The sequence below is a fragment of the Oenanthe melanoleuca genome, chromosome 19 (assembly GCF_029582105.1).
Source record: "Oenanthe melanoleuca isolate GR-GAL-2019-014 chromosome 19, OMel1.0, whole genome shotgun sequence".
NCBI classification, from domain to species: Eukaryota; Metazoa; Chordata; class Aves; order Passeriformes; family Muscicapidae; genus Oenanthe; species Oenanthe melanoleuca.
In genome coordinates, this window is record NC_079352.1 from 9577088 (window position 1) to 9595048 (window position 17961).

A 17961-nucleotide genomic window follows, 5' to 3' on the forward strand; every position below is an offset into this window, starting at 1 on the left:
GTTCATCCAGCTCAGGGCTCACCCAGCTCAAAGCTCACCCAGCTCAGGGTTCATCCAGCTCAGGGCTCACCCAGCCCAGGGCTCATCCTGCTCAGGGCTCACCCAGCTCAGGGTTCACCCAGCTCAGGGTTCACCCAGCTCAGGGTTCACCCAGCTCAGGGTTCATCCAGCTCAGGGCTCACCCAGCTCAGGGCTCTGGTTTTGCAGGCTGTGCCTTTTGTGGGGTCCCAGCAGGTGGCTGTGGGAGCTGGGTGGGCTCTGGGCATCAGGGCTCCTGCTGTGGGAATGGGATCAGACCCTTGGGCTGGAGTTTTACATCAGGTGACAGAACACACAGAGCTGGGGACAGTTTCTCCCTGCACATGAGTGTGGGGGTTGGATGGTCTCTGGACAGACTCACAAGCTCACTATTATCTGTTCTTCTGCAGTTTATTATGAGGGTGTGAGTATAAGAAAGAGTGTGGAGCATAGAGAATAAGAGATAAGAGCAAGGGAGTGAGAGAGAGCAAGAAAGAGCTTAGAAATTAGATCTAGGGGGTAAGAAAGAAAAGATGAGAGGGCAGAGAGCAGAAAGCGATTTTCTGTTCACAGTACAATAAGTATTCTTCTACAATAAATATTCTGATTTTCCAATAACCAATCTAATACAATATACTAATTTCTTAATATTTGCATGCAACCTATAGAAACTACTAAATCACCATGTTTTATGGCTTTCTTATCTGTAACCCTTCTCTTCAAACCTTTCCTGCCATCCTTAGGACAGAATGTCTGTCGGTTCTTTGATATTTGTGGCATTTGGTATCATTTAAACAAAGAAAAAGGCCTTAAACCTTAACATAACTGTTTTTAGCATCTATGTCAAAGTATGCTAACATCTCTATTTCATCTATTGTTTCAGAACTACTTGCTAGGCACTTATAAGATTTCTGTATTCCCTCTCCAACACATGAGCATTTGGCAGCCTAGAGCAGCACATCACCTGGCACTGCTGTACAAAGTGCTGGGCACGGGGAGGTGTCCAAGCTCCAGGGCTCTTCAGTGCTGGGACATCCTTGGGGTCTGAGAAGGAAAAGGCTTCTGGGCAGTGGCTGAGGCAGAAGTTTCATCCTGGAGGGGGAGTTTTGTCGTTGAGCTGGGATGAGGAAATGGAAATCAGCAGCAGCTCCCAGGCTGTGTGTGGGCACAGGGGACACCTGGTGCTGCTCTGGTGGGTTTGGCAGCAAGGCTGGGAACAGCAAAGCCTTGCTCAGAAGGTTTTAACCACAGAGCTTTTCTCTAGAGACTGAGGGGTCTGGCACTGGAGAAGTGTGAGCAGTGAATTCAGCAGCCCCAGTGGGGAAAGCACTGAACTGATTTTTCTCAAGAGCATCCAGGTGTTAAACTCACCTGACAGAGGAGGAAACAGAGCTACAAAGGAGTTAAATGCTTTGCCTGAAGTCCCAGAGCAGGCAGAGAATAGTGACAAAGTCAAATGTGTGTTCAGCAAGGTCACAGGAGTGGGTAGATGTAAGAAGTATTTTTAAAAATCCAGTTTTCACAGCCTCCTTGCCATTAAAGTTTAAGTGGTATTAATCTCCAGTAAATTCAGTAAAGCCATTCAGTGCAGCATCTCTTTTATGTGGTATCTCTTATTTTTAATTTGTTTCACAGGTTCTGTGGTACTTAGCAACAGCAGGGAAATAAACCCATTGGAAACAGACAATTAACCAAGGGCACTGGGGCAGGGAAACCAGAATTGTTCAAGGAACAGCTCTTGGAGATGCTGCCCTGGGGATGGGCTCAAGGAAGGGATGCTGCTGGGGACTAAACTGCCATTTCTTCATGGACATTTGGTCACATTCCTGGGAAAGACAGCCAGCTTTGCCTTTCCCTGGCAGGGAGGGGGAGCTGGGAGCTGCACACAGGGGTCCCCCAGGGCTGTGTGACTCTGCTTTGGAGGTGTGCTTGAGTGTCACCCTGGACTTGGGGCTTTTGCCATCAGGCTCCTGCCTGGGCAGTGCCAGCAGCTGCTCCCCTGGCTGCCCTGTCCCCTGCTCTGGCTGCCCTGCCTCCTGCCCTGCCCCATCCCTGCCCCCTGCCCTCCCTCCTGCCTCCTGCCCTTTACTGCCCCTTCCTACAGAAATCCCAGGGCTGGGCTCACTCCAAAGCAAACCCTGCTGATGAAATGAGGCCTGCCTGCCTGGGCTGTTTGGGATGGGGAGAGCTGGGATGGGGAGGGATGGGGCTGGGATGGGGGGCACTGTGTGTTTGGGATGGGAAAGGAGCTGGGATGGGGCTGGGATGGGGGCACTGTGTGTTTGGGATGGGGCTGGGATGGGGGCACTGTGTGTTTGGGGTTGGGAGGAACTGGGATGGGGCTGGGAGGGCTGGGATGGGGGCACTGTGTGTTTGGGATGGGGCTGGGATGGGGTAAGGAAGGGCTGGGATGGGGGCACTGTGTGTTTGGGGTGGGATGAGCTGGGATGGGGGCACTGTGTGTTTGGGATGGGGCTGGGATGGGGCACTGTGTGTTTGGGATGGGGCTGGGATGGGGGCACTGTGTGTTTGGGATGAGCTGGGATGGGGGCACTGTGTGTTTGGGATGGGGCTGAGATGGGGGCACTGTGTGTTTGGGATGGGAAGGAGCTGGGATGCGGCTGGAATGGGGCTGGGATGGGGCTGGGATGGGGGCACTGTGTGTTTGGGATGGGGCTGGGATGGGGCACTGTGTGTTTGGGATGGGAAGGAGCTGGGATGGGGCTGGGATGGGGTAAGGAAGGGCTGGGATGGGGGCACTGTGTGTTTGGGATGGGGGCACTGTGTGTTTGGGATGGGGCTGGGATGGGGGCACTGTGTGTTCGGGATGGGATGAGCTGGGATGGGGGCACTGTGTGTTTGGGATGGGATGAGCTGGGATGGGGCTGGGATGGGGTAAGGAAGGGCTGGGATGGGGCACTGTGTGTTTGGGATGGGAGGAGCTGGGATGGGGCTGGGATGGGGTAAGGAAGGGCTGGGATGCAGCAGCACGTTCGGGGCTGAGGCTGAGAGGGCCAGGGCCAGGCAGGGGGTCCTGCCTCACCCCCCCTCTCTGTTGCCTCCTGGGTGGGCCCAGCCCTCTCTGAGCACAGGGATGAAGGTGAGGGAGACAAAGGGCAGGTGGGGCAGGGCAGCTCTGGCTCTGGGGCTCTGGTTTGCTCTGCCTGACCCCATTCCCTGCACAGGGATTTCCTGGTGTCCCTGCAGTCCCATTTCAGGCTCACTGCAGCCCCAGCCTCTGCTGACCTCTCCCAGTCAGGCTCTGCAGAGCTCCGAAGGGAGTGCATGGCCCAGAAGCCAGAGCTGCTGCTTTCTGTGGCTTTTTAATTCCTCCTGCTCCCCTGCTCTCCATTTCTGTCAGGCAGCAGAGGTTTCCTCCATGGCTTTGCTCAGGGGGAGGCTGCAGGTGCCCTGAGAGCAGGGATGTCACCTGGGGGTGGGCTGGGACATGGGCAGGGATGCCCTGAGCCACCCCAGAGCCCTGCTGAGCTCACCCTGGGCCCAGGGAGGTGCTGCATGGGCTGGTCACAGCTGGAGAACCTGTCCTGGCTCCCTGATCCCCAGGGGATTCACAGCCTCCAGAGGGGTTGGATGGATTCTGCCCCACAGGGATGTGCCCTGGGACAGGTGATCATCCTTGATGCCCCATCCTTGTATTAAATTTCCACACAAACATTCCCTTGTCTAAACCTGTGTTACTCATCCCAGACTTTAATATTTATTTATTCTCTGAGCACAGAGGGGACAGCACTAAGTTGTTTCTTTTGCAGGCAGGTCCTTAATCTTGCCCCTGGCTGAGAGAAAATCCAGTGTTTTATCACAGAGTGTCACAGGGAAATAAAGGTGGTGTTCTTCCCTTCCCTGCTGTCATCAGGGAAATCATTGATAGGCCACTAATTAAAACCACAGGCCTTAATTTGATCATTTACCTGACATTTTCTGCATATTATGAGTTGTTTGAATTTCAGCCCTGGAGCTCAGAGGCTCCCAGAGTTTCCTGCTGAGATGCTGGATCCCAGCAGTGAGCCCAGCTGGCTCGTGGAGGTGCAGAGAGGCAGCAGCAGAGGGAGATCCCAGAGTGGAAAATGGGATGTTCCCAGCTGGAGCCCTGCATGTTCTGGGGTCCCCAGCATGGGCAGCAAGGCTGTGAATGATAAAGGGGCTGGAGCTCCCCCTCTGTGGAGACAGGCTGGGGAATTTGGGGTTGTCAGCCCAGGGACAGCACAGGGGAATGGGTCAGACTGCAGGGGCAGGGTGGGTGGATATGGGGAAGGAGTTGTTTTTATTCCATGGATTCCCAGCCCTGGCAGTGCCCAAGGCCAGGCTGGAAGGGCTCAGGGCAGACTGGGACAGTGGAAGTTGTCCCTGCTGGGTGGAACTGGATGAGTTCTAAGGTCTTTCCAACCTGGCCCATTCCATGATTGTAAGATATGTGAATTCAGTGTTGGATTAGGTTGGGAGAGGGACAAGAACTTATTTCTGGGCTGTCCCAAGTGCTCCAAGTGAGCTGTGCCTTGTGCTGTGGAAGGTGAGCAGCTCCATGATCAGAGTTTAGGAGAACCTGCAGCAGCTTAACAGGAACTGGACACCCTGGAAGTTCTGCCAGTCTGTCCCCAGCCTCTTGCAGTTGATTAGTTGATCCACTAATTATTTTTTTAATATCTTTTTTCTACATATTTTATAGCCTGCTCTTTAGTGTAAAATTGGAAGCCAAATCCAATTGTGGGGGGAAATTAATTTCCTTGAATTGAAGGAGCAATCTCCTTGAGACTTTTTAATCATTAGATGATAACTGTGAGCTAAAGAAAGGAAGACCATTAAAGTAACTTAATAGAGCAGGATAAACGTTTTTCCCTGTATCTCCTTCATCTTTATTTAGAGATCCATGAGGAGGATGTTTCATAAAAGTTGCTCTTCTTGACCTTTCTTCACTTGTTCTGTAGAAGAGCCAACCCAAAGAATGGCAAGGAAGTAACACAGTGGAGTTCTGGATACAAACCCAATAATTCTGCTCAACATCTCTGCTCTTCCTTCCTGCCAAATTCTGCTTTTCCTTTCTCATTAAAGGGAGAATAGCTATCAGGACAAATAAAAATGCATTTGGCTGAGCTGGGTGATTTTTAAAAACAAGCTGTGTTAATGCTTTTAATTAAGGGGCAGAGGAACAAGAGGCTTTATCAGCTCTTTGTCTGCAGGCCATTATTTCGTTGGGGATGAGCAATCCATTATTGTCAGCAGCCACCTTTTTGAGGGATTTACTCCCAAATCAAATGGTGTTTTTATTTAAATAGTTGAGCGCTGCTTGATTCCTCATTTATTTAATGTGGAGGTATTGTTACAGAGGAGAGTGAAGCACTTAATTTGGATTGCTGGAGGGACCAGGAGTGGTGTCTCAGGAGCTCCCTGGTGTCCTGGCTGGAGCAGGGTGTGCAGCACTGTGGGGAGGGGGAAAACTTGAAGGGGAAGTGGCTAAAACCCAGTTAAGCTGCTTCCAAGAGAATTTTGGGAAGGATTGATGGCTCTGTGCTTTATAAAGTGAAGTCATGTTGAGAAGTCTCAGGCAGGAATTGTCCCTGTGAGGGTGGGCAGGGCTGGCACAGGGTGCCCAGAGCAGCTGTGGCTGCCCCTGGATCCCTGGCAGTGCCCAAGGCCAGGCTGGGCAGGGCTGGGAGCAGCTGGGACAGTGGGAGGTGTCCCTGCCATGGCAGGGGTGGCACTGGGTGGGCTTTGAGCTCCTTTCCACCCCCACCCATTCCATGATTTGTAAATAACAATGGAAGAAGCTCTCAGGGTACAGCTCCTGTTCATGGCTCCTGAGCTGTTTCCAGTCCAGAAAATCTCATTTTCCTGGTTCAGAGTTCCCACTGATCTCCCTTATTGGGTTCAAAATGCAGTTTCCTTTGTCTGAAACTTTCTCCTGGATTCCTTTTCTGGCATTTACCTCTTCTGTGAGTGCCTCTTAACAGTTTTTGACAGGAGAAGTCAGAGGTTTCCACACCTATTCCCAGTGGAGGAGATGAACTGGGTTGTTCATACTCTGGATAAAACCAGAGCAATTTTCCCTTCTCTTAAATTCCAGGAGGTAATCTAGGATAATGGAACTATTAGATTTGGCATCTGTGAGGTGGTTATCATTTCAGAAGGAATTGTTTCTGTTAATGGCAGTTAACTTGCTACAAATAAAGCAAGAGAATTGAAATCTTAAGTACCAGAGTGGCAGCAAACCATGAAACATTATCCTGCTCCGTGGAAGGAAGGCTGAGCCAGCTGTCAGGGAAGAAATCTATTGGAAAAACCCTCTGATGGATTCCAATTGGAACTAATTTGACATGGCAGCAGCACCCACCTCTCCTGCTTTCTATTAGAAATATTAAAATGTCTATAAATAATAATATTAAAGTGGGCAGAAGCTTTCATCCAATGAACTCATGATTTTCACCAGGATGAGTTTCACTGGCTGGACTGAGTGGATCCCTGGGTTTTTCTTTCCAGCACGGATTCAAAGAGCAGCAGTCAGATGGGAGAATGCTTTTTCTGTTTCTGTTTGAGCACAGGGAATGTCCCAGGGGCAAACTCTGCACACACCATGGCAGCAGCAGCTGAGAGTGTCCCCGAGCAGAACCACTCAGGATTGCTCAGAGCTGGGCTCTGGGCAAAGTGCAGTTTTATGGAGAGGGTCAGAAGGGCTAAGCCCTCAAAAATCCCCTGAAATGTGATCTAAGAGTGTGAATCAGAACTGCAGCCTCATCTCAGGGCAGCTGAGCAGCTGGTCCAGGGGTGTGTGAGTAATGAGGGTCATTACTAAACACAACCATCCATAATGCCCTTAAAATTGCACAGTTATAACAAATTAACCCTGGCACTGGGGTTTTCCTCCCTCCTTGTGCTGATGCTCCCAGTTTGCTGGGTTGTTTCCCTGCCCAGCCCCTGCTCCTGGCTGCTCTTGCAGCCTGAGCTGAGAGCTCTGAGCTGGAGATGACAACTTGATCCCTAACCCAGAGCCCTGTGATACTGGGGCAACTGGGAAATGACCCCACAGATGCTCCTGCAAACAGTTTTTAAAGGATTTGCTTCTACAAATTTGCAGTGAGCTTGTTGCTGGCAGTGGCTCTTTTGTGATCCCAACTGGAAACACTCTTTTTTGGAATACCCTAAAATTGCCCATCCTAAAGTCTTCACTAGTCCAGACATGCTGGAACCAAGAGAAGGGAAAGGCCATTATTGTATTTCCTTCATTTATGGCAGAGGTTGTGCCCTTGCCCACAGACACCCTGAGGTATTTCCAGCAAAGCACAGCCTGGGAGCTCCTCCTTAATTTCACCCCAGGAAAACCTTTCTCCAGTACAGACTGACATGGGCTTGGATTTTGGACAATTTATTGCAGTGGTAAAACAATGTCTTCAGAGGGACATTCACACACTGTGAAGTGTCTGGGACAGCCAGGGTGGGAGGCAGCTGAACCCAGAGGCTGTGCAGCAATGGGAGATGGGGCAGTGTCCCAATGGGATTGCTGGGGGTCTCTGCCTGTCCCAATGGGATTGCTGTGATCTCTGCCTGTCCCTAATGTCATTCCTGTGGGTCTCTGCCTGTCCCTGATGTCACTCCTGTGCTCTCTCCCTGTCCCTGATGTCACTCCTGTGGATCTCTCCCTGTCTATGATGTCACTCTGTGCTCTCTCTGTCCCTGATGTCACTCCTGTGGCTCTCTGCCTGTCCCTGATGTCACTCTGTGCTCTCCCTGTCCCTGATGTCACTCCTGTGGTCTCTCCCTGTCCCTGATGTCATTCCTGTGCTCTCTGCCTGTCCCTGATGTCACTCTGTGCTCTCTGCCTGTCCCTGATGTCACTCCTGTGCTCTCTCCCTGTCCCTGATGTCACTCTGTGCTCTCTGCCTGTCCCTGATGTCACTCCTGTGCTCTCTCTGTCCCTGATGTCACTCTGTGCTCTCTCCCTGTCCCTGGTGTCACTCCTGTGCTCTCCCTGTCCCTGATGTCACTGTGCTCTCTCCCTGTCCCTGGTGTCACTCTATGCTCTCTGCCTGTCCCTGGTGTCACTCTGTGCTCTCTCCCCTGCAGGACCCCTGCCATGATCGGCTGCTCCTTCGTGGTCAACAGGAAATTCTTTGGGGAGATTGGGCTGCTGGACCCCGGCATGGACGTGTATGGAGGGGAGAACATCGAGCTGGGCATCAAGGTTTGTGCCACCTGGGCAGCAAAATGTCACCTCTGTGTCCCCAGGAACCCAGAGCTTCCACTGAGTTACTGGAATCCTTCAGGGGAGCTGGGAGGTGATGGCATTCACAGCATTTTAATTTCACTTAAAGGGAGAAAAATGACTTGGTTTTAGGGATGAGTTTAATTTTTTTTCCTTGGATTCCAATCCGTGTGATCTGATGCAAAAAGCTGTTGAAATGAAATGGCATTTCCAGCTTGAGCCTGGCTGGGTTGTCAGAGTGTTGCTGGAAGTTCAGGGATCTTAAATAGCAGGAAAAGCACAGTGGGGGAACAGTGTTTGGGGGTGCTGGGACTTCTGAGTGTCTCAGGAACACAAAATGCCTGCAAATATTTCCCAAATAAAACATTCACAAGCACAGAAGCTGCTTTGAGCAGGGGAACTCCACGAGCCAGGATTTCAGAGCTCCCCCCTGACAACATCCCTTGATTACTGTGTACAGTGGAAGATCTGCCTTAGTGATTCAAGTGTTTACACACACTGAAGTGATCCATAATGCTGAATTCCATGCTCAGGGTAGCCTGGGATGGCAGAGTCTGTGCAGATTCTCCCAGGCGTGGTTGGGAGTACACTTGTGCTGATAGGGGGAGGCTGGAGACTTCTAACTGGAAAATTGCATTGATTGTGCTGCTGTAAAAATGAAAAATCATTGTTCAGCTCAGAGATTTACCAGAGGATATTTGCTTTGCTGGCAAGGCCCAGGAAATGTAGGAAATCTATTGTTGTTGGCTATGGGGAGCAATAATCTCACTTAAACAAGGGAGTGGAAATTAAAGGCTTCCAATGTGCCACAGAGCTCCTCTCCTTGTGAAGTAATTACTGCTCATCCTGCAGTGGGGCTGCAGAGATCCTTCTCCAAACCAGCTGCTCTCCTGGCTCTCCTGCTTTGTTTGGGTTTGGGATTTTTGGTCTCACTGTGGCCCTGCTCTTCTCACAATTATTAACTCGTTTGCCTGGTTTGGGGGATGTCATTGAAGATTGGAAAAATCAGAGGGATGGCTCAGAGAAAGTGGTGAGCTCTTCTTTCTCATGTGCTGAGTTTTTTAGAAAGGCCAATAAACATCCTTTTGGAAAAAATTAAAAAAAAAACCCCCAAAATAATAATAATTAAAAAAATACAAACAACAACAACAAAAAAAAAACCAAAACCAAAACAAAAAAAAACAAAACAAAACAAAACAAAACAAAACAAAACAAAAAAAAAAAAAAAAAAAAAAAACACAACAAAAAAAAAAAACCTTTTCTTCCATAAATGACTTTCCCAAGCTTGAGTTTCTAAGCCATGCATTTTCACACTCATGCTGTGTGTTCTGGTCAAGGTTTTTAAATTGCTGGTGGTTTTGAGAGCCAAAATACTCTGAAATCTGCCTTGTAAGGCTGCACAGAAGGCAGAATTTTAGAGATTTTTGAGCTACAAAAACCTTTCCATGAGCAATTTGCTGTTTTGCCTGGGAAGGGGCTGTTTGGAGTCCCAAGAGTAGCTTGGGGGTTCCTTGGTGATTTCAGTGATTCCTGGATGAAAATAAATGCAGAAAGTGTTTCTTTTTGATGATAGTGCAAATTCTATCATTTTGAGAATCCTGAGACACTTTGAAATGTTTTATGGATGTGATTGTCCCTCTCTGCTCTGCACTGGTACAGCCTCACCTCAAATCCTGGCAGCACTTTTGGCACCAAAATATCTAAAAAATCTAAAGCCAGAACTGCCCAAAGAGCAAAAACGAAACAATAAATCCATAAATCCACTGAGGTTACAGTAAGGACATGGAAAATTTGCAGTGTTTCAGGCAAAAGCACAAGTAACCCTGTTATGGGGAATTCTTTTGAGGAATCTGAATAACAAATTGAAATAAAGAATTGAGAAGGTTGGGCTGGACTAACCTGTAAAGGTGTGTTCAAAACTTGTGGGTTATTACTGTGCTTCAGGGTGGGGGGTCCCCATCCCTGAGGGGTCAGCAGTGGGGATGTGGCACTTGGGGACATGCTGCTGGTGGCACTGGTGGCCTGGGCAGTGCTAGGGGCATGGCTGAACTCAGATCTCAGGGAAACTTTCCAACCTGAAGAACTTCAAGATTCTGTAAGTGCTGTAAGATGAGCTGCACTGTGCCTGGTGTGGGGAAATATCTGAGCCTTATGTTTCTTTCAGGGAGCAAAATGAGAAATGCAGGAGGCTCTTAAAAGCCCCTGAAAGTCCCTCAGGTCCCTGGCAGTGCCATTCCCAGGTGTGCACTCTGGGATCCCCCAGTTCCAGGCTCAGGGTCCCGCCCTGGGCAGCTCTGTGTGCTCTGTCCCCTCTCCTGCCAGCCCACATCCTCTCTCAACAAGCTTTGGGCAACTCTGCTAACCCTGTCCTGCTCTGTGTGGGTGACTCCTGGATTCTTTGTGGACGTGGAACAAGACTCAGACCCTCTGTAAATGCTAAAAGCTGCAGCTGCACTTTATTATAAACTGCTAGGAGCCACATGCAGGTTAAAGAGATAAAAGGGAGAAAGAAAGAGAGAAGAGGGAGGGTAGAGAGAGGGTAAAGAAGGTAAAAAGCATAAGAGAAAAAGAGGAAGAAGAGAGAGGGAGAGAGAGTAATGGGATAAAAGGGTATTGGGGTAATGGAAGAGGGAGAGGAGAGGAGAAGTGGGAGAAGGAAAGAAGAGCAAAGAGTAAAGAGAGCGACTTCACATTTGTAACACAATAAATCCATTTCCATCATGAATATTCTGATCCCTAAGAACCAATCTAATACAAAATACTAATTCTATAGCATTTACATGCAGCCTATAGGAACCCTTATATTAGCATAGTGTGTGACATTCTAAACTCTAAGATCTAATCTTTGGGTGCTCGCCAGTCTTTTGTGTCTTTTGGCCTTGCCCATGGCCAAAAGCATTGTTTAATTAAGAGTAAATTAGCTTTAGCAGGCCATCCTATTGTGTACCTGGTTATTTAGTAACTGGGGCTTTCCTGTAACATCTTCCCTCTCCCCAACACTTCCCCAACAGCTCTGGAGGAGTTTCTGCTCTGATTTCATCAGCCTGCTGCCCAGTTCTCCTGGCTTGAAAGTGCTGCTGCTGCAGGTTCCTAGCAGCTCCAGGTGGGGATTTTGGCACAGAGACTTTGTTCCCTATCCCTGCCCCTCCTGCTGGAAAGTTTCCATTTCTTTTGGAGCTGTTTGTGGCCCTGGCTGTCAGTGGGTGTGACTGAGCAGGGAGGCTGAAGGGCTTTCCATGGTTAGTCACAGACATTCCCTGCAGATGCTCCATGAAATTGTGTGTGTCTGTTGGAATAAAGATGCCACAGTCTGTGCCATGGCTGTGCCACAGGTTCAAACTCTGGGCTGGGCTGCAAGGTTGTTTTCAGAGTATTTTGTGCTTGTGTCATGCATTGCTAATTAAAGTTATTGGAGTTGTCTTTTCGAGATTAATTTAATCAATAGGGATATTATTACTACTTTGATGGTATCATTTGTACAAATTGTCACTTGAAGAAAGCAATTAACTGAGAATGCTTATTAGCTGGTCCATCCCACACCTTATTTGTGCAGTAGGAATCGATTATTGGATTCATTAAGTCAAGCACAATTCAGGGATCCCTCTGAGGTTTAACCACTGACTCGAGCTGCTTTTACTGCTGCTGGTAACTTGAGGGTCAGCTTGGAGCCTTGAAAATATTTCCAGAAAAAATAAATGGCATCTCCTCTTAATATCCCAGATTTCTTTCTGCTCAGGACAAAAGGGACATTGATCCTCCCGGGGGGGCCCTGGCTGTGTCCCCTCAGTTTCAGAGACCCTCAAAAGAGATGTAGTGACATTTCAAAGGCACACACATCTCCAGCCATGGAGGAGCCTCTTTTGTTCCCATGAGTGTGATTACTCACATGCTGAAATATTGAGAGGGTCAGGCAAAAGAATGAAAGGAAAACTGTCCAAAAAGTGTGTTTAAGTTCCACCCAGGAGCCTGACTCTGCATCCAGAGAATCAAATCCTTCTCTTCCTGCATGCATTGTCTATAAAATTGTGGTGTATCTTTCTGTTAAGAAACAAACAGTGATGTGTTCAGAGCAAGCAGCTCTTCCAGCATCTGTGGGTCTGAGGTGAGGGCTGGGCAGCTGGATCCCAGGGGAGCAGAGAGGGATGCCAGAGCTGCCAGGTGGGACATTAATGCTTTGATTTTTGTTCTGTCCTCTTGTTTTTATAAAGGTAAATACACTGCCAGCACAGGCTGGCCTTTCCAGCCTCACTGGAACAGACTCCATGTAGCTTTACATGGAATTGTCATGGAGAGTGGTGGGTGGGAGTGCAATGGGGGAAACAGATTCCATTGCAGGATGGAGGTTTGGCTGGGTTTGTGCTTGCATGGAACTTACATCTAAAAAATAATTAGTCACCAAAATGGAAAAAGCATCCCTGCTTAGGGTGGAATTTGTGTTTATGATGTCACATTTTGCCTTGGCCACGTGTCTGTGGAAATGGGGCTTGCTGGGATTCTGATCACCCTCCCATGCTGTGATTCTGGTCTGGGAGCAGGCAGAGGGAGCTGACAGCAGCCTGCTCCAATCCCTGCTAAAGCCTGTGTGAGTGCCAGTGCCCCAGGACTGCCAGCTCCCCTGGCAGGATGCAGGAGCTGGGGTGATGCATTCTTTGGAAACCAGGAGCTGAAAAGCCTGGAATTCTTACCTGACAAACTGCTCAGGAGTCAGGGATGGACCCAGGCCCTTGTGGGCTTTTTCCCCACCTTGCTTTGAGGAATTAATAAACCATGCAATGAGCTGTGCTGCAGGGAAGGGCTTTTCTGGGAAGTGTGGGAACAAACCAGCCCAGATCTCTGAGGGATGGCCCTGGAGGAGCAGAGTTTCCTGCAGGTGCCCCCAGCTCTGTTTGAGGTTGGCTGAAGGGGAGGGAGGAAATGTCCCCTGGGTGAGCTGAAGGATTTGGGGTAGAATTCTCAGGGATTTTATTCTCTGGGGACTGTGTACTGTTCAAACAGCCACTCTTGGACATCCCTGAGGAGCTGAGACCTTCCCAAAATCAGCCAGATGGAGATGAAGCAGAGCCAGTGGAGGGGATGCTGAGGTGGGGCATCACAGAATTGTGGAAAGGTTTGGGCTGGAAGGGACCTTAGAGCCCACCCAGTGCCACCCCTGCCATGGCAGGGACACCTCCCACTGTCCCAGCTGCTCCCAGCCCTGCCCAGCCTGGCCTTGGGCACTGCCAGGGATCCAGGGGCAGCCACAGCTGTATGGGCACCCTGTGCCAGCCCTGCCCACCCTCACAGGGACAATTCCTGCCCAAAATCCCACCCAGCCCTGCCCTCTGGCAGTGGGAGCCATTCCCTGTGTCCTGTTCCTCCATCCCTGTCCCCAGTCCCTCTCCAGCTCTCCTGGAGCCCCTTCATGCCCTGGAAGTGGCTCTGAGCTCTCCCTGGAGCTTCTCCTCTCCAGGTGAGCACCCCCAGCTCTCCCAGCCTGGATCCAGAGCTGTCCCCTCATGTCCCCTCATGTCCTTCCTGTGCTGGGACCCCAGAGCTGCACTCCCTCCAGCAGGGAATGAAACTCTCTGCCCACCTATCAGGGAAAGAAATGTTGGAATTAAAGCAAGATGTGGAAAAAGCAACAAGGAAACCACAAAAACCTGGAGAAATTTTATTTTTCAGCCATGGGAGTCACATCTGGCACTGATCTGTGGGGTGGGGCTGTGTGGGGATGGATCAGCTCTCCCTCCTCCATCTCCAGCCACGAGGAGCATGGAGCAGCTACACCAGACCTGCTGATGCCCTGCAGGACCTTGGAGGCTCCTGCAGTTCAGCAAACATTAAAAAAAAAAAAAAAAAATCAAAATATGTTGAAAACAATCAAACAAAAAGCCCCACAACCCAAACTTGCCAGAGATATAAACTTAGGACTAGTATTTTATAAGCATTTTATCTGCCAGACACCAAAATCCAGTTAGAAATTGGGACTTAAGGATGTTTCCAAATAAAAATCAACTTAATTTGGAGGGAAATAAGAGTAGGGTAGGACTGACCTTGGAAAAGCTCTTAGCAATACTGATACACCAGGAATGCTCAACCTCCACCTGTTTATTTGTACCTGCACCCCTGCTAGAGGAGATTTTGCTCTTCAGAGTGATTGTGGCCTGGTTGGAAGAAATATTTCCCCTCCTGAACAATACCCAATCACTGCCTGCATTTATGTGGAGAGCAGGAATCAGCACAAGTGTGAGCTCAGCTCTGAGGTTTGGCACTTGGGCTGCCAGCTCAGGGTTTCCAGTGGGTGTTGAGGGTGCTTCAGCTGAAGCTCTGCTCTCCTTTTCTAAACTGCTAAATTGCTTTTCAGCCCAGCCTTGCCCAGAGGTGGAGCCGTGCCTGGGGTGTTTCTGAGCAGGAGGGGCTGGGCTGTCCCTCCTTGGGAAGATCACTTCCCTCCTGAGAGCAAAGGATTTGTCACCTCTTACCTGCTGCAGGTGGGACAGGGAGAGCAGGGAGAAAAGATTTATATTCTCACCCCAGCTGATTCCCCTGCTGGCCCTGACAAGTTGATTTTTATGCTGGGAAGACTCTGATCATCTTTGCTGGGAAATGTGATGGCTCTGGCAGTGCAATAACCACGTCAGAGTCACTGGGGGGTGAAGAAATCCATGTCAGGGCTCAGCCATGCCTTGCTGGCACTTGAAGCTCTGGCAGGTGGCAGCTTTTTAGTGATTGTCATGGGACTGGTGCCTCTGGCAGGCAGTGGTTGGGATTTGTCAGGGCCTGGGTGCTGGAATCCAGATGTGGAGAGCAGGAACAGCATCCCTGTGGGGCTCAGGGACAAGGGGCTGGGCAGGTCATGGGTTTGGCAAAGTTTGCTTTCTTTGTGCCCTTCACCTGTGGCTTTCAGAAAGCCTGGGGGAGCTCCTGCCATGCCCAGCTCTGACTCTGCTCCTCCTCAACAGAGCTCTTGTTAAGAGCAGAAATGAGCCAGGATTCTCATTCAGCAGCAGGAAAAGGGACCTGCTTTATTCTTTCTTGCAGCTCAGCAATCCTGACTCTGCTACAGCAATGTCCTGCAGGGTCCCACTGCAGGCTCTGCTGCAGCATGGCTGCAGGTGCTGTTTGCAGGCTCTGAATGCAGATCTCACCCAGCTCAGACCCAGACTGACCTCACAGCAAAAACTCTTCCTTGTTTTGTTCTTTGTGTCCCTCTGGATCATTCCCTCCCCCAGGTCCTGTTCCTCCCAGACCAGCCACCCCTTTTATCACACCCACCTTCATCAGCCACAGCTGTGACCCTTTAAGGACAAGGCTGTTCTCTGGTAATTAGCACAACTGGGGCTCATCAGGGGAGGTCACCTGTAATCTCTTCTACACCCACAGCTCCTGTTGCTCTCTGCACTGCATTTTGGTGAGGTTTGGGTTTCCCCTGCTGTGGGATCTGGCTCTCACTGACTGCCCACTGAGGCTGCTCCTACCCAGCCTGGGGACACCAAAGACACCCCCAGTGTCCCCAGCTGGATTTTGGTTTTCCATCCCACACTGTTTTCCTTGGGCATGACTTCCATCACTTTAACTTCTCCAGCTCTCCATCCTCTATGGGGAAGGAGGTGGCAGAGGAGGCACCTGAGTCCTTCCCCCTTTCACTGAGTGCAGGGATGGGGACTCCAAACCTCCCTGGGCACTTTCAGGGCCTGACAGGCAGAAATTCCTGCTGATGTGCAAGCTGAGCCCCCCGGTGCAGCCTGAGGCCGTGTCCCTCGTTCCCTGGGAGCAGGGGCTCCGTGGCAGGGCTGCCTGGGATGCTCAGGAACCCCCTCACCTGCACCCCAGGGATCCCTCAGTGCTGCCCCAGCCATTCCCTGCTGCTGTGGGCAGGTGTCCTGGTGTGAAGGGCAGGTGTCTGCCAATAAAGGCAGAAACTTCTCTTTGAAATGGAGAATGTAAACCCTCTCCCTCCAAATTATTATTGTAATTTTGAAATTAAGGGGCTCTCAGGCAAAGATAGGGGAATTAAGAATAACAGTTCTTTATTAGGAAAATTAAAATAGCAATGCAGTATTACACAGAACAATCCCAGCCCTGCCAGAGTCAGAATCCAAGCTGACACCCGTCAGTCAGTCAGGGTGTTGGCACAGTCCCATTCAATGGTGGCTGCATCCTCCTGCAGGGGCAGATGTGGTTCAGCTGGAGCAGTGCTCCTGGAGAAGGTGCAGTTTCCTCTGGAGCTCCAGGGATGATGTGCAAAGGTCTGGCTTTCCTCTGGGATCCAGTGGAAAGAAGGTGCCTTGGTGTCCAAAATGTCAGTTTTTATCTGGGTAGGAAAGGCTTGGCTGCTCCCCTGGCTGGAGCATCTCCCAGTGGGATGATGGAATTTTATCAGTCATGCCCTGGGACTCAGTGGGCCAGCAGCAGATGATATCTCCTGGAGGGAGGATGGGCTGTGGGAAGATAAAGATGATTGCCCAGCTGGTTTAAAGATGGCCCATGAGCAGATAATGTGTGCAGGAGATCAGGGGCACTGCCCCACCCGGCTGCAGCAGGTGGGGACAGAATTCACATTTCTGGTCTCATCCTCTATGGTAACCCAAGACAGCAGGATTCAGGGACTTCCCTGCAGCAGGAAATAAATTCCATCCTGCAAGGCACACTGCTCCCCTTTCTTGGCCCTGGGTCCTGGGCCAGCCCTTCCTGCCCCCACTGCCTGGGCCAGGGCCACATTTCCAGCCCTGAGGTCTCATCACAGTGGGGATGATGCATGAGCTGGAGCAGCCCTGGCTCCCCCAGTGCCTGGAGGCTGCAGTTTGGTCAGGAATTGCTGAGCTGCAGCAAAGTTAGACCCTCTGGGAGCTGTTTTATAGCAGCTCTCCCTGGAGGACAACTGTCCTCCAAAGTACTCCTGGGTGCCTGGAACAGGCACTGAAATCTCCCTCACTCTTCCCTGGGCCAGGTGAGCATCAGCACATTTGCTCTGTGTGCTGCAGTGCCTGGGATATAAATTACCCCATAAACCAGAAAAAACAGGCTTGTCTCTCCCTAAAATCCAACTCCCAGCAAAACTGAACTTTGTTTTCTGACAAAAAAAATGCACTTGGGAAATGGCAAGGAAGATGTGACACCAAGAAATGAGGCTCATAAAGAACTGAGGTGAGGAATGAGGAGTTTTTTCATCCCATTATATTCCTAAAGCCTTTGGAAAGCTCCCTGCTTGTCATAACTGCAAAGCAAGGGTTGTTTTTTTTTTTTCCTTTTTGTCTGTCCTGTCTTATGAGCAGACTCACTTGTGATGCACCTGCTGGGGCTGTGGGAACACAAAGGTCCCTTCCCACCTCAGCCAGAGCCACAAAGTTGATTTTATCCCTCTCCTGGTGACTCAGGAGCAGCCCTGTCTCACTGAGTGTTGGGTTTTCCAGGGATCAGACTCTCCCTTCATTCACTACAGATTTCCCCTAAGCTCAAGGATTATTCCTGGTAAGATGTAATCAATGCTGCTGCATTCCTGTGATTTGCAACCCAAAACCTCAGAGTTAAAAATTCCCAAGCAGTTTTTATGTGTTTGGGGTCTCTGTGAGGGTTTGCTGTTGTCCTCTCTCAAGGACTTTGAGGTCAAACCTGTTCATTTTTACAAACAGCCCCCTATTTTCCACAAGCCCTGGCTGCAGCTGAGGCTCTCAGAGCTGCATTTCCATCTCATCTGAGCTGCTCCTGGGCAGGGAATGCAGCTGGAAGGCAGCTGACAGCCTGATGGGATG

The 17961-nt window shown here is 50.1% G+C and overlaps 1 protein-coding gene across 1 annotated transcript in view; it reads left to right on the plus strand.

Annotated features, from left to right (window-relative positions):
- The window catches only part of GALNT17 (polypeptide N-acetylgalactosaminyltransferase 17), a 214121-nt gene that overhangs the window by 134323 nt on the left and 61837 nt on the right, over nucleotides 1-17961 (plus strand). Inside the window, exon 6 of the mRNA XM_056506705.1 lies at nucleotides 8092-8209. Coding sequence (XP_056362680.1) covers nucleotides 8092-8209 — 118 coding nt within the window. The remainder of the gene's footprint in view (nucleotides 1-8091; nucleotides 8210-17961) is intronic.